This window comes from Mustela putorius, unplaced genomic scaffold (assembly GCF_011764305.1).
Source record: "Mustela putorius furo isolate JIRA1106 unplaced genomic scaffold, ASM1176430v1.1 tig00001566_pilon_pilon_pilon, whole genome shotgun sequence".
Taxonomy (NCBI): domain Eukaryota; kingdom Metazoa; phylum Chordata; class Mammalia; order Carnivora; family Mustelidae; genus Mustela; species Mustela putorius.
In genome coordinates, this window is record NW_025421798.1 from 849,878 (window position 1) to 875,611 (window position 25,734).

At 51.9% G+C, this 25,734-nt stretch overlaps 1 protein-coding gene across 11 annotated transcripts in view; it reads left to right on the plus strand.

Annotated features, from left to right (window-relative positions):
- FAM156A (family with sequence similarity 156 member A) overlaps positions 1-9,155 on the plus strand; it is a 41,711-nt gene extending 32,556 nt beyond the window's left edge. For 7 of the 11 annotated variants that reach the window (XM_045087853.1, XM_045087852.1, XM_045087851.1 and 4 more), the window contains one exon: positions 7,774-9,155. In XM_045087853.1, coding sequence (XP_044943788.1) covers positions 7,774-8,461 — 688 coding nt within the window. In that variant the 3' untranslated portion in view covers positions 8,462-9,155. Of the gene's footprint in view, positions 1-1,409; positions 1,516-1,846; positions 2,352-5,266; positions 5,353-7,705 lie in introns of those variants that run through there. The other 4 variants (XM_045087856.1, XM_045087859.1, XM_045087862.1 and 1 more) reach the window with 4 other exon arrangements.
- Positions 9,156-25,734: the final 16,579 nt, after the last annotated feature.

Sequence of the window (25,734 nt, forward strand, 5' to 3'; positions counted from 1 at the left end):
ACCCCACTCCCCAAACTCGGTCTCCACCAGTCCCACTCTGTTCCCCAGAGACTATGAATGGAGAGGCAAGCAGAGCCAGAGGAACTGCTTTTGGCGGCTGCGTCACCGTCGCGGAGCTGGCCAAAGGGCAGTGGTGGTTGGAGCTCGGTAGACTGAGGCCGAAAATCTGGCTCTCTGCGTGTGGGGATCTCTGGGTTTTTGCAGCTGGCAGGTCTGGAAAATGTGGGTAATCCGAGTGCTTGCCTCATCAGCCTCCACCCGTGAGAAGTGGGTCCTGACCAAACACACACATACACTTAGAGAGGGGGAAGACGCCCTCCTCTGTGTTCCTAAGGTACTGCGACTTAAATTCCACCATCAGTGTTCCCACAGAACGAGTGGTGGTCATCTGCTGGCAGATTCAGCCTACCTCGTCCCTGCATCCCCAAACTGTGTCCAGGAAGCCCACGCGTGGTATTCAGCTGGCGCTTAGAGCACGTTTTGTCAGCGAATGAGAGACCCTGACCCAAGGTGACCTTATGACTTCACCATAAAGGGTAGCTATCATACCAGCTGTTTCTGGATTACAAATGGAGGAAACAGGATATCTCTGTACTCCGATTCTCTTTGGGAGGAGGAGGAAGGTTGCATCTTTTGTACCACCTCTAACTGCAGATGCTTAAAAGAAAAACTGCGAGGCTATAAAGATCTTTTAATTGTGTGGGACACTCTGTCGCCCCATCAGCCACAGTTCTGATCTCACAGTGGAACTTAGATCGTGATCCTCGGAACACCAGTGAGCTCAGGGAGTGTCTTCCAAGGGACCGGTGCACACAGCAGGTGCTCACAGTGATGTGTCCAACAGGTGGACTGTTGAGTGAATTCAGGCTGCTAATTAAGGGTGTGATGCTATGGCTAGAGCACAAATGCCCTTGGGGACAGGGACACGGGCTCCCAGGTGAAGGGTGTGTCGGTCTGGGGGAGTGCTGTCAGCCTCTCAGGGACGTGCTCTTCCTCACTATCCTTCCAGCTCTTTGCCAAACATGCCTCTTCTCTGAATGGTCTTCTCCTCCTCTGCCTACCTTCCAGCCTGATACAGGCTGTCACTCAGCATCTGTGATCTCTCGGTGTTCTTTGTGGTCCAGCCGACTGAGTTGAAGCTTCCTCACCCAGCAGGATCTGGAGCCTGTCACCCTCTGCTGTCCCCGCTTTCTGTGAGGCTCTCATTCCCTGTCCAGCCCCCCGACAGTATCTGTGCTGTGGCCCGGCAGCCTCTGCTCCAGACACTTCTTCCTCAGTGTTCCCTCTTGTCTGGAAAGTCCTGACCCAGATACCTGCCTCTCGGACTCCTCTCCCTGTTCACACTGTTGGTGGAAGGTCGCCTCCTCGAGAAGCCTGACTGGTCTCACTCCCCTGGGGTTACTTTCTAGGTTAGGCGTTGGAGCTTACAGATCACCCGGAGAGGCAGTGCCACCAGGGGTGCTTACATCTGGAGTCAGGATGCCCCTGGGCTGCAGTTCCGTCTCTTGGCTGCAGGTGAGCTCCTGAGATGTCACTTACCCTCCCCACACAGGCCTTTTCTCCTTTGGGACCATGGAAGATACACGGATTCTGCAGGGTTGATAAATCAAATGAGATGTTCAGAAAGGGCCTCACATTCTCCTTTATTCCATTTGGTAGGTATTCGTGAATGCCCCCTGAGGTTGAGGCTCTGATGGGTGAACAGGACAAAGTCCCTGGACTCTGCCAGGGCCTGGGCTAGTGAGCGAGCCAAACAATTTGCCTCTGATGGCTGGGTGGGGTTAGGGGCTGGGAAAGGGGAAACGCAGGGTGTTGTGGAAGTTCGCGGGGGTGGGGTGGGGTGGCGGGGGAAGTTCAGGGGAAGGAGAAGAAGGCTTGCTGATAGAAACGCTGCCTGAATCCCCAGACGGGGTAAGAGGCGAAGGGCTTCCTCACTGCCATTACCTTCCCAAACGTTTCGTTCAGGACAGGTGTGGCATCACCCTCCAGTCCTCCTGGCCGAATGAGAGGAATGAGGGTGTGAGCCGGTGCTGGCCAGTGGGAAAGGAAGAGACTGTTTGCTGGGAAACTCCCTTGTTCATACAAAAGATACAGGACCGGAAAGTCTCTTTTTGGCACTGGACCTTGTTGTATCTGGATGTTGGTCTTGGAACATCTGTTCCAGAAACGGCCACATCAGAGCTGGAAAGAACCTACGTCCTTGATGGCATCACTGGACCCCGGGGTGTGCCCACCCGCACCCACCCTTCCTTCTGATTTCGTTAGTGTGACTGTGACTTGCCTTTGTGCTCAGGCCTGTTTGCAGAGGGGTCTCCTCCTTACTCACAGCACGAAGCTGACTTCCTGATATGGTGAGCATCATGGGGTCTGGTGCTCTGTTGTTTTGTGGAACCCACACCATATAATGGGTAAGGACACAAGCTCTGACCCTAGACACCCTTCCTTCCAACCCAGTTCTGCCACTTGCAGTCACGTCCTCTGGAGAAATTTACTTGGCCCTCTGTGCCTTACTCTCCTCACCTGTGAAATGGGTTTGTTATTCTTTGTAATAACAACACCAGACAGAGAAGGGTGCATTTCTGAGTACGTAATGCGGTCATGCAGAGGTGGTTCACAGAATTGGGCCTGGCACGTTCCCTGTCATCACAACCTCTGAGGCTGCCACGGGATAGGTTGCAGGTCACGCTTCACACTGAATGAGCCACGGCCAAGAACATGGAGACGGCATCAGACGTGTCTCTTCAGCCCCAGAGACTCTCTTTCTGTGCCACTGTCTTGTCACGCACAGATGACCCCTCACCAGAAAGCTGGCTTTCCCACTGTGGGTCTCCCATTTGGGGGAACACAAATATACATCGTGTTCCATTGTGCACATGAATTCAGGTCACTCCCGTCCGGTCCTCAGATAGCTAGGGGCTGCTTCTGGTGCCGTGGGGGGTGGGTAAGGGGCAGGGGAGGGCAGGGCAGGTAACAGAGCACGGGACGCTCTGGGAGTGCCAAGTGGTATCGGCAGTGCTTTGTGTCCCGGTGCGTGCCTTGATCTCCAAACTCCCCTCCCTGCACCCCAGCATTCGGTTGACACTCTCACCCGATTCCGGGGCAGACCCCGCCACATCAGTCTCTCTCCTTCAGCCTCAAATTGCTCCGGGTAGAAGGGCGTCACTCTGCCTCCTTGAGGTTTGTTGGGAGACCCGCGGGAGACAATAGATGGGAACCACGTAGCTGACATTACCTGGCTCGCGGAAGGCACTCAGTAAGTGGCGGCATCACCTGTCCCGCTTCTGTAATCCCTAGCAGCTAGCCTGCACATGGTCCGATCTCCTCCTCTCTGGGGCGGCTGCTCCCGTCCCATCGTGTATGTGTGCCACCCCTCCTGTATCCGCTGCTCTGCTGACTGACAGCTGGGTGCTTTCCAGTCTCCTGGCTCCTGGGGAGAAAGCCGCAGTGCACAGGGGAGTGCGGGCATCTCTTGGAGATGCCGATCTCCGTACTTCTGGATGTATACCCAGGGGTGGGATTGCTGCATCACATGGTAGGTTTTTTGGTTTTGTAGTTCTTGGTGCTTTGGAGGGGGGCACCCTGCTGTGAACAAGAACCTGTGACGGTTTCACTTTTAACTTTTTGAGGAACCTCCATACCACTATTCTGTTGTGGCTGTGCCAGTTTGCATCCCACCGACGGGGCACAAGGGTTCCCGTGTTCTTGCTTGCCTAGTGACACTTGTGATCTGCTGTGTTTGTTAGTTGGTTTGACGAGACCTGTCGTCACGTGTGCAGCCCGACGTCTCATTGTGGTGTTCACGTGCCTTTCGCTGATGGTTGGGGATGTGGAGCCACGTTCCACATGCCTTTTGGCCACTTGTGTGTCTTCTTTGGGGAAGTGTCTATTCAGATATTTCGCCCGTTTTTACATTGGTTTGCTTGTTTTCTTGCTATTGAGTTAGAAAAGTTCGTTATACGTGGGGAAAATCAGCTCCTTGTCAGATAACGCGGTTTGGAAATGTTGCCCATTTCGCAGATTGCCTTTTCGCCTTGTTGGTGGTTTCCTTCGCTGTGCTGAAGCTTTGAAGTTGCGTGTAGTCCCACTTGTCTGTTTTTGCTTTTCTTGCCTGTGCTGTGGGTGTTGATTCCACAAGATCATCACCAAGACCCGTGTCCTGCAGCTTTTTCCTCTGTGTTTTCTTTCAGGAATTTACAGTGTGGGGTCTTATATTTAATCTTCAGTCCCCTTTGGGTTGATTTTCATGTGTGGCGTAACAGAGGATCCACTGTCATCCTTTTGCATGTGGGCCTCCAGTTTTCCCAGCGCCATTTGTCAGAGTGTCCTTTTCCCTGTTGCGTGTTACTGGCGTCCTCGACCAGGTCCGTTGACTGACTGTGCCTCGGGTTTATTTCTGGGTTCTGTTCTGTTCCATTGGTCTGTGTCTGTCTTTCCGCCAGTACCGTACTGATTTACTTACTGTTACCTGGGACTGTGTTTGGAAATGAAGAACTTTGGTACCCCCAGCTGTGTTCTTCCTCAAGGTGGCCTTGGCCGTTCTGGGTCTTGTGTTGTTCCAGATGCAGTTTGGGATTGTTTTTCTATTACTGAGAAATGCCACTGGGGTTTTGACAGGCATAGCATGGAGTCTGTCATTTTTCTTTCTAATCTTTCATCTTAAACTGTAGATGACATGGATTAATGAGTTATATGCCAGATCTGAGGATTGCCTTAGTTGGTTTTCACTTACTGAACCACCCTTGCTTTCCCGAGCTAACCCACTTGAGCATGGTGTATTTTCTCTGAACAGATTGCTGGATACCACTGCTGGCATTTCGTTGAGGAATTTTGTGCTTGTGCTCAGAAAAAATATTGGTCGGTAGTTTTTCTTTTCTTGGCATCAGTGAAATTGTGGCCACAGAAATCACTTGCACATGCCTCTTTGCTTAGTTTTCTGGAGGAAATTGTGTAGAATTTCTGCGTGTGTCTGTTTTTCCTGTCGATACTTGGTAGAGTTCACTGCCGATACCGTCTGGGATTGTCGTCAGAGGTTTTAAACAACCGATTCAATTTCTGTGAATGATACGGAATCGTGCGTGTTATTTTGCCTTAGATAAGTTTAATAGTTTATCGGTTTGCTAGTTGTTGCATTTACACACATAGATTTGAATGTAATACTGCCTTCTTACTTCTTTCATATTTGCTGGGTCTCTAGCGAAATGTCCTCTTTCATTCCTGCTATTGGTAACCTATTTCTTCTCTCCCTCTTTTCTCTCTTTTTCTCCAGTTTCCTTGAGACAGAATTGACACAGCAACGCAGAGGGGATACAACATAATACTGTGACTTACACATACCATGAAAGGATTACCTCAGTAAGCCTAGTTGACATCCACCATCTTCTATAGATAGAAGAAGAAGAAAAAGAAAACAGGGTTTTCCTTGTGAAGAGAACTCTTGGGATTTACTGTCTAACAACTTTCATCTATACCACATGGTGGTGTTAACTAGAGTCATCATGTTGTACATTATGTCCCCAGTACTTATTTATCTTACAACTGGAAGTTTGTTCGTTTTGGCCGCCATCCTCCAATTTTTCCTCCCTCCCTAGATCGCCACCTGTGATAACCACAAATCTGATACCTGTTCCTATAAATGTGGGAGGGTTTTTCCAGTCCTCTGTATGAGTGAGGTCATACCGTATTTGTCTTTCTCTGACGTACTCACTTAGCATAATGCCCTCAAGGTCCATCTCTGTTGTCACAAATGACAGGATTTCCTCCTCTTTTATGGCTGAAGTGTGTGTGTGTGTGTTTTCTTGATCCGTTTATCCGTCAAGAACACCTAGATTGTGTCCCAAGTCTTGCTTATTGTAAATAATGCTGCTGTGAACATGGGATGCCCATATGTCTTTGACATAGTAGTTTCATTTCTTTCAGGTACATTCTCAGGAATGGAATGTCTGCATCATATGGTAGTTCTGTTTTTAATTTTTAGAGGAATCTCTATACCGTTTTCCATACCGACTGTGCCAGTTTACAGTCCTGCCAACAATGCAAAAGATTTCTTTTAAGACTTACTTATTTGAGGAGAGTGCACTGGGGTGGGGGCACAGAGGGGGAGGGATACTTAAGCAGACTCCCTGCTGAGCGTGGAGCCCGATGTGGGGCTTGATTGCACAACCCCGAGATCGCAGCCTGAGCCAAAACCAAGAGTCAGATGCTCAACCAGCTGCACCATCCAGGCGCCCCATGATTTCTTTATTCTCCACATCCGAGCCAGCATTTTCATCTCTTGTCTTTTTGATGCTAGCCATTCTAACAGGTGTGAGGTGACAGCTCATTGTGGTTTTGAATCGCATTTCCCTGACGATTAGTGGTTTGGAGCAGCTCTTCATGTCCCTATTGGCCATCCGTACGTCTGCTTTAGAAAAATGTCCGTTCACATCCTTTACCCATTTTTAAATCGGATTACTAGCCTTTTTGCCATGGAGTTGTATGCGTTCTTTGTATATTTTGCATCTGACCCCTTTGACAGATACATGGTTTGCAAATACCTTTTCCTGTTCCATAAGTTGTCTTTTCACCTCGTTGGTGGTTTCTTTGGTGTGCAGCTTTTTAGTTACATGGAACCCTGCTGCTTTCTTTTTTATTTTATTTTCTGTGCTTTGGGGGTCAGAGCCAAGAATTCATGGCCAAGACCCGTGTCAAGGAGTTTTTTGGTTCTGTATCCTCCTAGGAGTTTTGTAGTTTCCGGTCTTCCGTTGAAGTCTTTAATCTACTTCAGGTAAATTGTTGTGTGTCTAAGTCAGGAATCCCGCTTTCTTCTTTGACATGTGAATATCCCATTCTCACAGCACCATTTATTGAAGAGACTGTCTTTTCTCCATTGAGTATTCTGGACTCCTGTGTCAAATGTTGGTTGACCATATACGCCTGGGGTCATTTCTGGGCTCTCAGTTCTGTTCTGTTGGTCTGTGTGTCACTTTTTATGCCAGGACCACACTGTTCTGATTTCTCTGGCTTTGCCATATGGCTAGAAAGCAGGAAGTGGGATGTATCTTGCTTTGTTCTCCTCTCTGCTTTTCTTCTTTTCCTTCATCAGTCCTGTGAGAAGTGTATCAGTTTTATTGATTATTTCAAAGAGGCAACTTTTGATGGGAGTCCCTCTAATGTGCCTTGTCAGAAATTTCATTGATTTCTGTTCTTAGGCTTTGGTAAATTCTTATTTATTCTTACAGGGGATTTTGAAATGGTTTCCACAGGCTTGAGTGTCCTTTTTAGGTAGATGAATGCCAGTGAAAATGGAAAAGAATGTGTCCTTCCCTGTGGTGGAAACGCTTTGATTTTAGTAAAAGTCTGCTTTTCGAAGGTACACGAACACCTAGAAGGAGAGCACATGCCAGTCACCCATGGATTGTTGTTAAAATGATGCTTGAGAACGGTCATAAAACGTCAGCAGGGAATTAGCATGGTTGACTGCAGGACATCATTTGCCATGACAGGTCACGTGGACGCGATAGCGGATCTCACTTCTGAGACTCTGATCCTGTGCCGTCAGTATTCTGAGCTCTCGGAACCGCATTATCACACTGAAAGCGCAGAACAGTCCTCGCGACCAGGGCTCATTACTGTCCCCATTTCACAGATAGGAGACAGAGGCACACAAAGGTTAAGTCAGGGGAATTATAACGGTTTTTCTCTCTTCTTTTATCACCATGTGCTGCAGTCTGGGTTCTTCTGGCCATGCACATCCCTCGCTACCTTCATCTTCTTCCTTCCTTCCTTCCTGTCTAGACCCAAGGACCAGGTGGCGCTGTGTGATCACCGACTACACCTCTCCATGGATCCAGTCCAGAAATGTAACTCCACGTTGACCCCTGAATCTTCCCCAATGATCTCTGAAGAGACTTCCCGAGAAGTCACAGCAGCCTCCCCTCCTTCCTTCTCAGAACTGCTGATGATGGGCCTCGGTGACCTCAAAACCGGTGTGGGCACAAAACACCCTGCCCCTCTGCCAGAGGGGCTGCTCCAGCAGCGGTACAGGGATGAGAAAACCCTCCAAGAGAGGCGGTGGGAAAGGTCAGCGTCCCCTCAGAGGAAGAGAACCCTTCTGGGGCACATGAGACGGCGACACCTCGATCACGTGGCACCTTACCGGGTCGAGAGGAAGGCCAGGATCTCTTCCTTGGGGGACAGAGATCAGAACAGATTCAGATGTGAATGTCGATACTGCCAGAGCCACAGGCCCAGTGTCTCTGGGATGCCTGCAGAGAGGAAAGGGGCCCCGCATCCTTCCTCCTGGGACACACTGGTGCAGGGCCTCAGTGGCTTGACCCTCAGCCTGGGGACCAGCCGGCCCGGCCTTCTGCCCGATGGGGTGCTCCAACAACAGGAAAGAGAGGAGAAACTCCAATGGGAGATGCAGCAGGAAAGCAAAAGAATGTTCCAGAGGCTCCTAAAGCAGTGGTTGAAAGAAAACTGAGGCTCTCATCCTCGCGTGACAGAGATCGCAACGGATTCAGAGGTGGAGGCTGGCGTGGCCAGATCCTGAGCGTGGAATCCTTTTGGGGACCAAAGAGTAAGAAGCACTCAGAGAAGTCAGAGAAGGAACAAGAGCAGCGTGAGGACTGGACACTCTGTCCGTGTGAGCATGGATCCGATCCTGGGAAGGTCCTGCTCTTTCCTGCCTGGAATTTCTGGATCACCGTGGGGCTTTCTAGGGGATGCTGCATACCAGGGGTCCTTAACTTCTGTATCACAGCTCCCATGATGCATGTTGTCCCTTTCCCACCCCGGATCTCTGTCTCTCCTCCCTGCCTCGTTGTCAGTAAGATGTAGGCTTTCTCTGTAGCATGAATGCCCTGGTGACGGCCGTGTGCTTTTGTGCCGTGTCACTGACTGCCTCCCAGAAGCAGCACTAGGTCTGCTGGGATGCCCGGGCGCTCAGCTGGGCTCCACTTCCAAGAATCTGATGCTAAGCCAGGCGCAGAAAGGGACGTAGAACTGGAACGTGGTGGTTCACCATTGTGTTCTCTGTGTAAGCCGTTGTGAATGTGCTGAGCTAACTACAGGTCCACATTTCCCTGCTTCGTGACATTGATAGTATTCCCCTGGGCGGAATTTCTGACGGGTTCCCTCATCACGCACACCAAATAAATACACGTATGAAAGGAAAATAGCTCTGGAGTTCTGGTTTCTCGATCCCTGTTGCTTTCTGCTTTGTAGGATCTGAGATCACGACATCTAAATCCTAGGGCAGCAGATCACGCTTTCTCAGGAGGAGAACTCTGAACTGTGTGGCTTCCCAGCAGGGGCTGGGGAGGGCACCCAGGGACAGCATCACGTCACCGTTTGCGGCCCTGCGGTGGGACCAGCCTTCACATCAACCAGGAGCAAGGGGAAGAGAGCCTTCCTGCCCACAGAGAGCAGGAGGCAGCGTCCGCTGCCCACGGTAGGAGGTCCCACAGGATGGTGCCGGTTCCCCTGGCCTTAGGATCTTCAGGTGCCACTCCTCCTCCGCTGCCTGGTGTCACTGGGTTGGTGCGTGGGAATACCAGTTCCAGGCCTGCTGCAGGACAACCAGAGCATCGCTCAGTTACTGAAGAGTCATTTTGGGATTTAGACAATGTGCCTTTGCAGTTCAGGAGGTATGAAGGAATCCATCTACCTTCCTTCCCCAACACACACACACACACACACACACGCACTCCAGTGCTGTGTACCCAAGAAGTGCCCGTGCAGTTCCTCTGAATGGATGGTAAATTGCTTTCTTTCAGGCTCTGTGTTTAGGTAGTGCCCGGAGCTGGCTGTTGCTGTGAGTCTCCTGCAGAGGCAGGTGACTTGAGCACAGGTATGTTTCTTTTGTTCTGAACCTGGGGATCTTGTCCCAGAGCTTGGGAGCTCATCTGACCCCACCAGGGTTGTCTCCCACTCGCAGGGAGAAGCTAAATAAAGCAAGACTTTTCTTTTTTCTTTTTTTCTTGGATGATTATTGATTTATTTATTTGAGAGAGAAAGAACATGAGTGGGGAGGGAGTAGGGGCTGAGGAGACAGAGAAGTCCACTCCCTGCTGAACAGGGAACCTACCACAGGGCCCTGAGATCGTGACCTGAGGCAAGGGCAGACGCTTACCTGACTGAGCCACCCAGGTGCCCTCAAGCAGGACTTTTCTTTCCTGAATCTCTGAGGCCTCAGTGCAGACTGGTCATTTGGGGTGTGGTGAGCAGGAGTAAAGTGGCATTTCCCTTTATTGATGGTGTCCTCGCTATCAGACAATATGCTACATATTTCCGTACCTCAGTTTATGTAATCCGCTGCCAAAGACCCTTGGTGGAGCAAGACCTCAGTCTCGGTGGGTGGGCGGGGAAGCAGAGCACAGACAGGTGAGGTGACTCGCTCAGTGTCATGCAGGCACCAAGAGGGGTAGTGCACACAAACCAAGGCGAACTGCATTCAGAGTGGGCACTCTCCACCCGCTCACCACCTGTAACCTCCATAAAGGCTGCGGGTGAAGTGCGGAGAACCGGTGACTTGGCTGGACATTTCCCAGTTGCAAGCACCAAGTCTTACAAGGTGCATCTTTGAGTCCTCTGCAGGATGCTTGGGGGCAGGGCCGGTCTTCCCCCACCCGGCAGAGTTCGCAGAGACAGGAACGAGGTGGCCTCACCTCAGCAGCTGTGCCAGCCACCATCAGATGCAGAGCCACTCGTGAAGGTTTCCTTACCTCCCTTGCCTCCCCGACTCTGTGCTAGGCTGCCTGCTGGGCGGGGGAGTCGGGAGTCATAGCGAGATGGTCCCAGCCCTCGGGAACTTGAGCCTTTAATCAGGGAGAGCTGTGACACCCAGATGTGTGGCGCGAGCCGTCCTGGATCCCCTGTGCCGCTGTCTTGCCGCAAGACGAGAGGAGCGGGGAGGATCGGGCTGGGGCCCTGTGGACCTGGGGCTTGCTGAGGGTGCTCCTAACCACAGACCTGGGGGCACCTGGAGAATGGGTCGGTGGGTGTACCTGAGGGACTCACTGGTGCCACCCCATCTCCACCTCAAAGCCATGGTCCCCTTGCCTGCGTGTACGAGCATCATCTGAGGGTCCCATCTGACATGGCATACGGTCCCCAAGATCCTGACTGGGAGCCAGGATCCAGCGACGTCTAGAAATGTTCAACGTGCCAGGTTCCAGACCAGAGACAGAGGCAGAGCCATGGGGAGGCAAGAAAATACAGGGAGAGAATGGGGGTGAAACAGAAGGCTCAAAGACAAAATCTGAATGGACCTACTGCAAGTAAAGAAATGGAATTTGGGAATTAAAAGCCTTCCCAGGCCGCCTGGGTAGCTCAGTGGGTCGAGCCTCTGCCTTCGGTTCGGGTCGTGGTCTCAGGGTCCTGGGATCGGACCCTGCATCGGATTCTGTGCTCGGTGGGGAGCCTGCTAACCCCCTCTGTCTCTGCCTGCCTCTCTGCCTACTTGAGATCTCAATCTCGATCTCTCTCTCTCTCTGTCTCTCTGTCAAATAAATAAATAAAATCTTTAAAGAAAGAAAAAGAAAAAAAGCCTTCCTACAGACAAAAGCCCTGGACCAGCTGTTTGTCAATCGCCTCCTTGGTGAATTCTGTTCCACTGTAGGAAGAGATCATAGCCATCCTTCATAGACTCTCCCAGAACAGACAGGAGGACGGAAGTCTTCCTAACTCAGCCTATGAGGACAATACCACCCTGCTACTGAAGCCGCGCAGGACAACACAAGAAATGTATAGACCGGTATCTGTCATGACTATCCACATGTCATTCCTCACCAAAAGGGCACACCAGATCCACCAGCATTTACAAGGGAGCGTGCAGCTACCCAAGTGAGACTTATCCCAGGGTAGCAACATTGCTTTAGCATTCAAAATACGATTGAGGTCAACACCATCATGGTATAATGAAGATAGAAGCCATGTAGTTGATCATCTCGATAGACAAAGAAGAGACATCTGACAAAATTCAAGATCCATTCGTGATAAAAACGCTCAGCCGACTAGGGCTAGAAAGACGCGTCCTCCCTCTGGTAAAGGGTATGTAGAAGAAAAATGAGTCTCCTGTCACATACCGTCCTGAGGAGTGAAAGAACGAATGCATTCCTTCTGAGATCCGGACCAGGACGAGGAGGCTGGGTCCCGTCGTTTCCTTCCAACACTGACTGAAGTTTCCGGCCGGCGCAGTCATGCGAGACAAAGAATGAGGACGTGGAGAAACTGGAAACGGAACGTATGTCCAAGCACGGGCTTGTACTCAGACGTTCCCGGCAACCAAGGGGAGACAGTCTAAAAGTCTGTCGATGGTAAAAGGATAATCAGACTGTGGCCTACCCTGGCAGTAGATGCCACTGGTCTGTGGGGACGGATGACCCGATGTTTGCAGCAACGCGGATGAGCCTCCGTAGTGTCTGTCCAAGTGAAAGAACACGGACACACAAGCCCACTCTTGAAGCTTGAGTCCGTTTACAAGAAGTGCCCAGAAAGGGCAAACCTACAAGAGATAGAAATTACCTTAGATGTTGCCTCGGCCTGGAGGCAGGAGTGGGACCTGAGTGCTGTCCCCTGAGGGGACACAGGGTCCTTCTGGAGGGACAGAGATGTTGTACAACTGAATCGTGGTGAAGGCTGCACAACTCCGCAAATCTACTACGAGTCCCTGCATGGGAACCTTTAACTGGGGGAACTCTGTGGTATGTAAATCTTAGCCTTTATTTAGCAGGTGCAGCGAAATCTGGAGAACAGTATGGGGTTTCCTCCCAAAGTTAAAAATAGAACTGCCCTCCAATCCAGCAGTCGTACTACAGGCATTTGACCAAAAATAGAAAAACACAAGTCCGAGGGGTACATGCACCCCTGTGTTTATAGCAGCATTGTTTACGATGACCAAAGCATGGAAGCAGCCCAAGCGTCCATGGATAGGGGAATGGATAAAGAAGATGTGTGCATATATACAATGGAGTATTATTCAGCCATAGAACAGATGAAATCTTCCCACTCACAAAAACACAGAGCTAGAGAGTATGATGCTAAGACAAGTATGTCAGAAGAAAGACAAGTTCCATATGATTTCACTCGTGGAATTTAACAACAACAACAACAAAACAAGCAAAAAAGAGAGAGACAAACTCATAGCTATAGAGAACTAACTGATGGTAACTGCAGAGGAGGTGGGTGAGGGGAGCAGTGAACTAACTGACAGGGATTAAGGAGTACACTTGCCCTGATGGGGACCGGGTGACGTGCGGAATTGCTGAATCACTGTACTCTGCACCTGAAACTGATACAGCACTATGTTAGCGATGCTGGAAGTAAAATTGTAAAAATTACTGAAAATTTAAAAAACCCAAAAACCACAAAAAAAGAGGGACAGACGCTGGCGCTCCATCCCCAGGGAGTCTGAAGTAGGGAGTCTGGAATGTGGCCTCAGCGAGAGCATGATTTGGAAAGTCCTATGAAAACCTAGTTTGCAGCTGTGGGAACAGAACCATCCTTAAGGTGAAAACCTCAAGTCAGAAATTGGAGACTCCCCTTACAAGGCAAGCAGGTTTTCGTCTTCACCGGCTGGGGTTGGCAGATCTCACAGGCTGTGAGGAGAGGCAAAACACGTCAAAGTAAAGGTGGGCTTTAAAACTGTCTTGTATTTGCTGCTCTCCAAGTTCCGGAAAACCAAAGTTTGAAGTTAAAACCCTGGATTTGCTCATGAAACATACAAGACTTTTCACTTCCTGTCAGAATCCCTTGTGCTTAGCTACTTTAAAATGGGAGAAGACATTGTATAGATAACTCCATCAGACAGATCTCAGTAATTCTTTGAAAAAGTGTTGGCTGAGATTTGTATCTGTTGATAGAGATGGCTCAGCTGTCAGGCTTAGCTGCCAAGTTTCCTGAGTTGCGTTTTTAACTTCCTTTTACACTTTATGTTCTCAAACTCATTCCCATGCTCAGATAAGAGCCCTAACAGGTTGAGGTATTTAGGATGAAAAGTAAATTTGAGCAATCCCTTGTTTCTTGCTCACCCAAGGACACGAGTCTCCCCAGACATTCTCTTTGAGAGATTGCTTCCGGATACTCAACTCCACATTGCAAATCCCGGGCTTCCTGCTATGCCTCCTTCATCGAGTTGACACGGTGGGTTCTTACAGAAGATGAGGATTTCTATCTCCCGGGTGTGTTACAGGGCCCAGGTCTTCTCCTTGGGAATTCCTGTGGGGAACCCACCCAAACCAGGAGCATTCTGAGGACATGCTTAAGAGTGTATCTGTGGAGAAGCAGCCCTCACAAGAGACTTTGGGGACCTCATGTGGCAGCATGAGGATCATGGTGTAGCCTTTTTCCTGAGCAGGTCCCAGAGAGTCATGAGGCAATGGAGAGCACACCTAGCAGCCTTCCCAGGATTTTCCCTTAAGGTAGTGGGTGGATGGCAATGCCCACCCATGAGACGGGACTAGGGTTCTGGTGTCGTCTGCAGATTGGTAAGGTTTGTGGGACCTCTGAGTGGAGATGCCCTATAGGTTCAACCCACGGGGATTCTGGGATCCAGCAGACATTTCTCAGGGAGACTTGTTGACGGGAAAAGCCATAGGCCATACAAGGGGATCCAGATGGGAACAAGTCAGGTGGCGGTGTTGTCACCCACGGATCATGTAAGGAATGAGATGAGCACAGGGCAGAGGTCGGAACCCTGGAAGAAAAAACAAAATGAGATTTTGGAGGGGATCAAGTGGAATGGGCCAACAGAGACTTGGAAGTAATGATCTGCGAGGCAGGAGGAAAGGCAGGGTGGGCTGCTGTCCTGGCAGCCGAGGAACCACAGCACTTTGCGCACAAGGAATGTTGCTGCGGCCAAGACGGCGTTGGGTACCGTGGTTTGGCAACATGGAGCTCTTTGGAGAATTTAGCAAAGGGATGACCCACAGGTGGGGGACATCGTGGAAGAATCCAGAAGGAGCCAAGTAAGTCTAGTCTTTGGTCTACGCTATCAAGAAACCTGTCTTGACAGGAATCAAAAACACAGGGTAGTAGAAGCGGGTGGCTGTGTGCTTTCAGAGGCTGTTATTTTCTGTCCCAAAGCAAGTCAGAAACACAGCTGGATGCAGGTTCGAGAAGCCCCTGTGGATGGTGGGGACTCTTGACTCGATGACAGGAGCAGAGAGCTGGGACGAGCCTCGTGAGTGTTCTTTTTTTTTTTTTTTTAAGATTTTATTTATTTATTTGACAGAGAGAGATCACAAGTAAGCAGAGAGGCAGGCAGAGAGAGAGGAGGAAGCAGGCTCCCCACCGAGCAGAGAGCCCAATGCAGGCCTCAATCCCAGGAACCTGAGGTCATGACCCAAGCCAAAAGCAGAGGCTTTAACCCACTGAGCCACCCAGGCGCCCCTCTTGAGTGTTTCTTTAAGTTGAGGGCAGAGCGGTGGGATCATCGCAGCAGTGGGGTTGAGCCCTCCTCTGTCACATCTCTCCTGCCCCATTCCTGCCTCTGTGACCCACGGAGAAGCAGCTTCAAGATTCATCATTGTCCAGGTAAATGCCACAATGGATGGTGTCTGGGGAGAGTCCCACACTGAGCTGTCAGACTAGAGGGAAACGGAGGGGGACGGACTGGGGAGTTGTGGCACAGGTGACATCCGAGGACAGGAGGGACGCTCAGAGCAGTGCTGCCATTGAGGGCACTGGATGGCAGGGGCTTGGGGTTGAGGCAATGGGAGGTCTAGGGCATGGGCATTTGGCCAGGACACTCGGACCGAGGGTGTGTGCCAAAGATGTTTCTCGGCTCGGGGCAACCTCGGCAGCGGCTGGGGCCTGGCTAGACCAGAACGCTCTGTAAAACTAAGGCCTGATCACGAGGTTGGCCTCGGCGTGTCCTGTCTGGTGGTGAGGAGGCTGGGCTTTTGGGTCCTCCCAGTGAGGAACAGAGAGGCAGGTCCGTCAAGCCCCAGAACAGAAGCGCCATGTGATTGTCCCCTGCAAAGCTGGGCCCAAGAGTGCAGCCCTCAGATCACCTTGAAGGGGATGCAGGGCCCAGGTTTCCCACGGGTTGTTGCAAGTACAGGGGGTGGCCCAGGTCCGGGGTGTTCCAAGATCTTAAATGAGGGCCCCTGGCCAGGCCACCGTGCAGGAACTCAGGCGAATGCTCTCAAGCAAAGGACAAGCTCCAAACCGAAAGCCACTTGGGCCATTGCTTTGTGGCCATGGAGTTCAGGGTTTTGTGAAGGAAACCCCATCTTTCTAAAGCTCCTTCTCCGTGCTGGATGAGGGAGTGAGGGATCGGTCATGATCTGAGAGGAGGCCAGATGAGGAAGGGAGGCCCGGCAAAACCCGACTCTAAAGACCCCAAACCCTTGCTCCTGGCTGACCCCTTCCTTCCCCAGAGTGACACAAGAGCACGGTGGCTTCTTCAGGACTAGACCCTGGTTTCCATCTGAGAGGCGCCAGGGCCTCAGGGCACCACTGTCTCATTAAGATGGGGGGGGGGTAGGGGCACCTGGGGGGCTCAGTTGTTAGGCCTCTGCCTTTGGCACAGGTCATGATCTCAGGGTCCTGGGGTCGAGCCCTGCATCGGGCCCCCTGTTCTGCGGGAGACCTGCTTCTCCCTCTCCTACTCCCTCTGCTTGTGGTCCCTCTCTTGCTGTCTGTCTCTCTGTGTCAAATAAATAAAATAGTAAAAAAAAAAAAAAAAAAGATGGAGGGGGTTAGAAAGCATGACCTTTGAGCTACAGGAACCATGGGGGGCAAAGTTCATAAGCTAGTCCCCTCTAAGTCCTCTAGCTTCCTATAAAGAAAGCCTGCCCAACACTGTTCCTGCTGCCTGACCGTGTTGCGGCCAGAACCTGATGGGCTCTCACCACGGAGAACACACTAAGGGACCAATGACAGCAGCTGAAGACCTGAAATGTGGCCTTGACTGGGAGCCTGATTGCTGGTCTCCGCAGACAAAAGCCCACACCCCTGCTTCCGGCCATGCCACGTTGAGGCAACCTGGGGTGGATCTCCTTCAAAGAATGGATTCATTGAGTGAGAACTCTACAAGGTAATGCTGCACCAATGGGTAAGCAGAGGCCATAGGGTAGTGAAAGATAAGAAGATGACTATAATGGCACACTTATCCTCAATAAACCTGAACTTCCAATGATGTAAATGAGACATGCATGACAATCATATACACATCCCAAAGCAAAAAAAAAAAAAAAAAAAAAAAAAGAATGGATATCCTGGGGATGTTTGAGTGGCTCAGTTGGTTAAACAACTGCCTTTGGCTCAGGGCATGATCCCAGGGTCCTAGGATCCAGCCCTACACCGGGCTCCCTACTCAGCAGGGAACCTGCTTCTCCCTCTCCCTCTGCCATTCCCTGTCCTTGTGTTCTCTCTCTGACAAATAAATAAATCAAATCATAAAAAAAAAGAATGGATATTCAGAGCACCCAGCAAAGGTGGCGGGGTGGGGGAGGAGATCTTCGGGGTTAGTTCTGGCTCTGCCAGCCAAGTACTGAGATCCTCACCTAGGCCTCTCAACTCTCTGGAGGACACTCACATGATTTACCTTCAAAAGAATTAAGAAGGGAAAACCTCTCCTTCTTCTAATGAAAACCACCGGCTTTAGGCACGCTCCTCCAGGCATCCTGCTCTGGCTCTGGACACATTTTCTGAAGCTCAGCTCCAGAACTCAGGCCCTGAAGTGAGTGTCTGTGTTGTTCAAGGAGAGATGGCCTGTGGAGGCAGGGTGGCCACAAGGAGGCCCAGCTCACCTCTCTGACAACCTGTGTCAACTACTCCACTGTGTGTGTGTCTGCGTGGGCCTCCCTTCTCTCTGTCATCTGTTCTGGGGATCCGTCTGTGGAGGGAAAAGCTTCCTGAGTTCAAGGAGAGGAAGAGACAGGGACCCCAATCTCCTTTAACATGACTGCCTGGACAGACTGTGGGCAGAAGAAAAGCCAGTGGGGGTGGTGAGCTCAGATCCCAGACTCCCTGGTGCTCCTCAGACCACCCGGTCGCTTTGGTTCCATTAGTCTCCTGACCTGACTGCCTGAGTGCCCCCCGCCCGCACCCCCCCCCCCGCCCCGACTGGAAGGCAAGGGGGGAAAGGAAGCCATCCATTTACATCGAATATGGTAAGTAAGTGTGGTGTGGTCCTATACAGTCCCTGAGGGGCCACTTCTACAAATGCTCAGTCCCACGTTTCCACCACCCCTGACCCCTCCCTCCTCCCCAGTATGAGGAAGGGGTCTTTGTGGCTTACAGGTCTGTTTGATGATGTGGAAAGGGGGTCCTGTGACTCACCTATGTGGCCCACAGTGCCTTTGGTGGTCTCTGAGGGAGGGATGACTCTTGTCCCCCAGGTCCAGCTGCCAATGCCGGTCACGGAGGTGGGTGTAATTTGTACTTCTGTCTCCCTCCTCGAGGACTGGACCTGGTGCTCCCTGGCTGCCTCAGCCTTACCTCACTCAGCTGGCATCTGCAAATACCTCTGCCTCTGGGTCTCATCCTCCAGGCCACGCTCCAGGACTGTCCGCTCCACGGGTGCAAGTGCAGAGTCCTCGAAGCCTCCACCAGGTTAAAGCATCCTTCATGAACCTCTGCTTACGGACCCAGCCACATTCTACATCCCCCATGGGGGATTCCAACCCCCCACCCTGTCTCATCTACAGCACAGCAGGAGCTAAGAGCAGCTCCAGAAAGCTACATATCTCAGCTCCAGCTATCCCTCTACTCACAGAGAGGAGAGCGCTTCGGTCTTGAGGTGCAGAGTGTATTCTGTGAGTCCCACGGGTGAATGAGGTGAAACTCTCCTGTACCTGGAGCTCCTCCTCCCTTCTTGACCACCCTGTCCCTTGTCCGAGCTGTTTTGCCTCTGCCCCCACTTTGTCTGGGGGCCTTTACCTCCTCTGTGACTGAGAAGGATACTCATTCTTTGGTTCCTCTTTCCTATTGACCTAAATTCCCATAGATCCAGGTCAAAAGGAGCATAACGTGAAATTGGCATGTTGTCAGATACAATAGAAACTGAGTTTCTATACACCTCCCAACTCAAATCTATCTATCTATATCTATCTATCTATCTATCTATCTATCTATTTTAAAAAGCAGGTGGCGAAATGAATGGTCACACCGCCAAAGGCGCCTCAGGTTCCCTAGGGTGTGCACAGGGTGTGAGTGGTGTGAGGCAATGTGGATATTAATGGAGGCCTTGAGGAGCATGGTCGCAGTGGAGAGATAGGGACAAAAGCTCTACTGAAGGGGGGGTTGTGCAGGAGAAGTTGAAGCAGTTTTGCTTCGAAAGGTACAGATCCGGTGCCAGTAGCTGCAGGATGACTTGAGGGAAGGCAGTGAGGGTTTACCCCCCCTTTATTGTGGAATGATCCAATGTAGAGAGAGCAGGAGAGAAGAGACATCATCGCAAGAGCAAATTCGCTGAGAAGGTGTAAGGCAAGGGATCCTGAGCAGAGGTGAGGGGCTGGTTGCAGTGCAGAGCACGTATGTATGCATGCATGCTAAAGGGGCAGCAGAGAATGCCAGGACGGGGTTTGGGAAAGCTTGGGAAGTCCCCCCTGATTGCTACTGTCCTCCATGAATTCGTAGGCAGTTTTGCAACAGACTGGAACAGAGCTGCGAAGGAATGAGGTAGTAGTAGTGGGAAGGATGAGTGGAAATGAAAGGCAGTTCTCTTCTGGCCATGGGATTAACATAAAGGAATTCAGTAAGAGTTTTAAATCGCTCCATCAATGCTCTGCTGCTCACATACAGACAGGGAGTGTTTGTTACCCAGGGTGAACCTTGAGGTGGCCCTGTGATCAGGGCTGTACCCCGCCTCCGCCGCCGACCCCACCCACCTAAGGCTGAATGCTGGGGCTGTAGAAGCATTCGACGGAGGGAGCTGGAGAACCAGGGCTTTCGGTTCCGGGTGATGAGAGGAAAGCTGCAGGGGGAACACCAGCGAGGGGCGCGGGGTTTTCTGAGCCCCAGGACGCGTCCGTGGGCGGGGCGATACGCCCCCAGGGGAGAAGGAGAACATCCCTGGGGCGGAGAGGCCCGGGACGGCCGCGTCCTCTACCTGAGCCTTCAGGGCGCCCTGGAGGCATCAAAGGAGTGAGGGTTGGGGGGTGGGTGGGTGGGGGGGGACAGTGAATGTGTCACGGGACTGGCGTGTTCACAGGCAGGGGTTGGGAGGAGGACAATAAACAGGGGACCCGTACAACTGCCGCACGAGGGCACCGGAGCTCTAGAGACTCTGGCGACCGATACCCGAATATCACCGTTCCGGGGCTCCCCGACGGAACCAGGGGCAGAACCCGGCGTCAACGTCATTCCACACCGGGGCGCAACGCCGACGAGTCTCCCTCCCTGGTGCCGGGACTTCCGGCTGCGCACTTCCCGCGGCTGTTGGAAAACTTCCGGGACGGGGCGATGGAAACGTTTTTGTGCGGAGGACGCTGCCGTCTAGCCACTGGAGTCGGTCTCTGCCTTCCTCTGCCCCTCGGCTGCAATACACGGGGCTCCCACAGAATCGCTCTGCACCTCGCCTCCCAGGGAATGGTAGTCAAAGGCAACTTTTTGTTTTGCACAGTTCGGTGCTCAGTTTCTCTGGCCGCTTGGTGGCACTGTTGCGCCGCGCGGCTTTCCTCACAGCCTCTTCCCCCGCCCGCTGTGCTTGAAAAAAGCGGCCGCCGGTTGTTTTCTTAAAAAAAAAAAAGGGGGGGGGGGGGCAGCAGTTACTGCTCTCTGCGCTTGCGCGAGCACGCCGCCTAAAACTGGATCTCTCCGGTTCTCGGTCCTAGGGCCTTTGTGAATACGTGCGGCCCTGGCTGGGCGTCTCTTTGATTGTTCCTGGGGTAGTTCTGCAGCCTTTTTTTTCTCCGTGTGCGAGTGCCCTGCTCAGTGGCTCTCCCTAAGCCCCAGACCGATACCAGACGCCGAGGGGAACCTGTACTGGGAAGTGTTTAATGAAAGGGTTGTAAAGCTAGAGTTCGGGGTCAGGGAAAGTTCTGGAGATGGGGGATGCCAGGGATGGTGGCACAACGGTGTCAACTTGCTGACGCTCCTGTCTGTTCACTTAAATGGTTTAATTTTAAATTAAAATGGTAAATTTTGTGTTCTAGATACGTTAGCACCCCGAAGAGTGAGAGAAAACCTCTCTCTGTTGAAGGTGACATAGCCTAGAAGTCGTTGGAAAGAAGTAGTCGCACAAATGGGGCGAAAAGAAAGGCAGGTGTCAGATAAGCCTGCCCTTTCAGGTATCAGAAAGAGCAGGTAGGTAACCCATGTAAAAAGGTATGTCGTCCCTCTGCCCCTTGATCTGGTTTCTGCCTCCATCCCCTCCTATGGGTCCCAGACCAAGCCCCCCCCGCCCCCCACCTCTCGGGGTTGCTCAGGCCCCAGGTGCTGTACTGTCCCACGCTGGAAGGAGCGCCTCTGGGTACACACGTGTGCACCTGTGTGTGCGTGCCCAGGACCCTTGTGACAGGCAGATGTGTTGACAGTCACAGCGCCCCGCCCTGTCTGTGGGTGGACGCCCACACCATTCATCCTGTGTTTTAGTTTAAACCCTTTTGTCTTCTTGGCGGGTTTTTTCCTCTCCAGTCTGATGGATGAAGCTTTAGTTGCCTAGTAACCGGGTTATTCCCCCGCGCCCCCCCCCCCTTAACATCTATTCCCAAAAGAGAGCCAGGTGGAGACAAGGGCTTTCTCAGTCCTGGACCTTCAGCTGGGCTGATGCCTGAGCTGAGCGACCCAGGGAGGGGGAACGGAATGACGTTGCCATGACAACAGACTCCCACACTTCCTTCCAGGACAAGGGCCCCTCTCCCTCCCTCTGCCTGCCTGCTGGGCTCTCCACTGAGAATGGGAGTGTGCTTTGGCCAGCACTGAGGGGTTCCCTGTGTGGTCCAGGGTGCAGGGGAGAGGGGTAATCCTGGGCTGTCTCCTGAAGGGACCAGAGTCCCAGAGAACGCGTTCTGTACAACCCTGAGGCCCCAGGAGAGCATGGAGACTATGAACCCATAGTGGCTCTAAATGTGGTTCTGGGATTTTCTCCAGCAGTCCACAGTGCTGCACCGGTTTCTGAAGCCAGGCTCCGAGGCCCAGACTCTGGAAATCAGGGCCTGTGTTGTGAAAGGAGGATGGAGCCTGGCATGGCTTGCGGGGGCAATGACAGACTGGAGAAGGACCGGGTCGCCTGGGTGACAGTTCTCCTGAGTGACAACGGCACTTGTGTGTCTGGTCTGCTCTTCCTTCTGTGCTCCGTGTTGGGGTCCACTTACGGGATGGGAACCATGGTCCTAGTTCAAGGAGAGGACAGGCAGAGATGCCCCGGTCTCCTCTAAGATGGACTGATTGGAGGGTGGACAGACGGGGGAGCTGCCAGGGGTGCTGAGGTGACCTCACACATCCACTAGGGCTCCTCAGACCACAAGGACATATTGCTTAATTTCTTCTCCTCTGGCTGGTGAGATCTTCAGGATTGTTCACTGTCTGAACCGGCTAGAGAAGGAGGAAAACACCCAGTGAAATCATTTCTTATCTGGTCCGGGTCCGGCCCGGGCCGGGGTGGGGGGTGTGATGCAATCATGCGAATGGTCTAGTTCAGGTGCCTCCTTAGCACAGTAGGCAGCGTGTCAATCTCATAATCCAATGGTCTAGTTCAAGAAATGCTCAGTCTCTCAGATTTCCTCCCCACCTCCCTACTTCTTCCCAAGCTGAGGAAGGAGCGAGTGTGGTGGTTTACTGATCTCCTGGGTGATGCTGGAAGGGGCGGCACCTAGGACATTCTTATGGAGCTCACCGAACACTCCTGGCCTCTGAGGGGAGGATTCTTGTCTCCCGGTCCAGCTGGTGAGACACCTGCATCAGCCATGCATGTGGCTGGTGAAACTTGCATTTTCCTCTCTCTCCTCTGGGTCGGGACCTGGTGCTTCCTGGCCGACCCAGCCTCATCTCACCTTTGCTGACATCTCTAGACCCCTCTGAATCTTGGTCTCAGCCTCCATCCCCACTCTGGGCAGGGCTGTCAGCCCACATCTCAGCAGCGGGGTCCCCTAGTCCCTTCTCTACTTAAGTTTACTTCCCCAGCCTCTGGCTGTGGATTTTGTCACTTTCCACATTCCCCCCTCAGGGAATACAGCCTCTGGGGGCTGGCCTGTAGCACAGCAGGACCCAAGATCAGCTCCAGAAAGCTGAGTCCCTCAAGGTCAGCCATCCCTCTGCCCAAGGAGGGTCATCCTGCAAAGTGAATTCCTCTGAGTCCCAAACGTGAGTGGGGGCAAAATCCTGTCCCCCACTTCTCTGCTGTAGCTCTCTTGTCCCCTCCCATAGAGGGGAGACTGAGCCTCGAGAGCCTTCCCTCCATTTGTCACTTCCTCCGTGTGTCTTGTACTTCTCTGAGGCTAGACAGAACATTCTTCTTTTGCTTGACCCTCATGCTCACAGGGCTCCCCCATAGTATATCCAGACCCCAAAGAGGAACTCTGGGAATTGCCCGGCCGCCTGGAACTGGATTTGTCCAGTTCCCCCCTGAGGGCTCTCGTGAAGACACGCTGTCCCTGACAAAACCGTTCTGCGGTACCACTTGGCCTCTCTTTGCTTGCTGCCTGGGTGCCTCAGCAGCTTCTTTTTCTTCCTGTCCCGGTTGCCTGCCCAGTGGCTCTCCCTAAGCCCCAGCTGTTAAAAGACGCCCAGGGGAACCTGTACTGGGAAGTGTTGAATGAAAGGGTATAAAGCTAGAGCTTGCTTGACCTTCATGTTCACAAGCCTCCCCAGAGTATGTCCAGATCCCAAAGGGAAACTTTAGGATTTGCTGCCCTTTTTTTTTTTTTTTTTTCCTGAGAAAGGGGATTGGCTAACAGATAAAGAAACACAAAATAGAAGGGATTACCAAACATGAATGCCTGTGCCCTCATCAGCAGGACAAGATGTATAAAAGTAAACTCAGAGTTCAAAGACAGACACCATGTTTTAACAGGGTCCTAGGAGATGCTGTGTCAGCAGTTTTCATGGCGGTGCCCAGAGAGCCTTGCTCCTCAGTCCTCTGTTCCCACCAGCGCCTGGTAACGGTGCAGGAGAGCTGGGCAGCAGAGATGAACTTACCCAGAGCTTGTGATGTCTGCCAGGAGTTACAGGGCAAGCTGGGGAGCGTGTTCTCTCTCTAGTCCAGAAATGTCCTGGAGAGTCGCCAAACTTTTTTCCGGTCTCCTGGTTACCGTGTAATAAATACAAGAGCAGCATCTGACACCGGCTCACTAGTTTCACCTTTAAAAAGAAATACTTTGGGGCACCTGGGTGGCTCAGTGGGTTGAGCCTCTGTGTTAGGCTCAGGTCATGATCTCAGGGTCCTGGGATCTGGCTCTCTGCTCAGCGGGGAGCCTGCTTCCCCTCTCTCTCTGCCTGCCTCTCTGCCTACTTGTCATCTCTGTCAAATAAATAAGTAAAATCTTAAAAAAAAAAAAGAAAAAAGAAATACTCTGATTACCAGGAGGAGCCCTGTGGACATTACTGGAGAATACAATGAAACCACAACTGTCCTCGTTTTAAAAATCCCTTAAATGAAAACGTTTGCTGGACAACTTCCCATTTTCAGAAAAGGATCTTCAGTGGCCTTCTGCCTGAAGTTTAAATACGGGTTCCTGGCTCAGGCCCCAACAAAGCATGCTTTCCCTGGGTGCTTATGGGCGCGGGTCCCACGGAGACCCAGACACGCGGGGCGCTCTGGCCCTCAGCAGCTTTTCTCAAGCTCCTGACCTCTCCAGGGGGCAGGGACTTAGGGGGAGAGCAGGATCTCTCAAACTCCTTTTGAGACCTCCCGGTGCCTGCCCTGTTGTGAGAATGGACAGTCTCAGCCACCCTATGGGCTCACGTCCTGCCTGCCTGCCCCGTGTGCAGATGGAGAAACCAGGGCCCAGGGAGACCAAGGGTCTTGCCTGCTGCCGCCATGCGGCCAGAGAGCTTACCACATGAAGTCCTAACAGCGCTGCTGCCCACCCTGGGTGACCTTAGGGTCACATGCTAACATCTCCTTTCTCCTCTCACTCACTGTGGGTAGGTCATTTTAGGTAGCAGTGAACTGATTTAATCCCTTAGGAGAAATCGAGGCAGGGCAAGGTATTCCTTGTGCCTTTAACGCAGACCCATCAAAACTTGCGGGACCTATTGGGCGGTACACAGGTGTTCCTGTGGATGTAAAGGGAGAGTCTCCAGTAACCTTCCTCCACTCCCCACCACCCCTTCCATACCCGACAAAAAAAAAAAGAAAAAAAAAAAAAAACAGGTCGCAGGTAGCCTTCTATTCAGTATCCAACAACATTGAAGGAGAGCCTCTCTCAAAAGGTGTTTTGTACTCTTATAAAAGCTGCTCATTTAGCACTCACCTGGGGAGCGAGACAATACCCACCAGCCAACCAGTGCATGAAGAAGTTAGTGTGGGAAGTGTTAGGAAGAAAATAGCTCAGGTCCCAGGTCAGGACCAATCAGCTTACACAGAGTGGTCAGGCGGAGCTTGTCTGAGAAGGCAGTGATGGAGCAGAAACCTTACCGTTGAGAAGGAACCAACCACTTAACGATCTGGGGCTGGACTCACCCAGGCAAAGAGCGCCATGATGACCCATGTCCTGACGAGGGAATAAGCTTGGCATGTTCCAGGAACAGAAGTCCGCCAGAGTGGCTGTCGTGGAGGCAAGAGCTGGTGGGATTGTGTGGCTATTGAAACAGTGGCAGTAGGTAAGCACAGAAGGGGATGGAGAGGCGATATAGTCCAGCGAT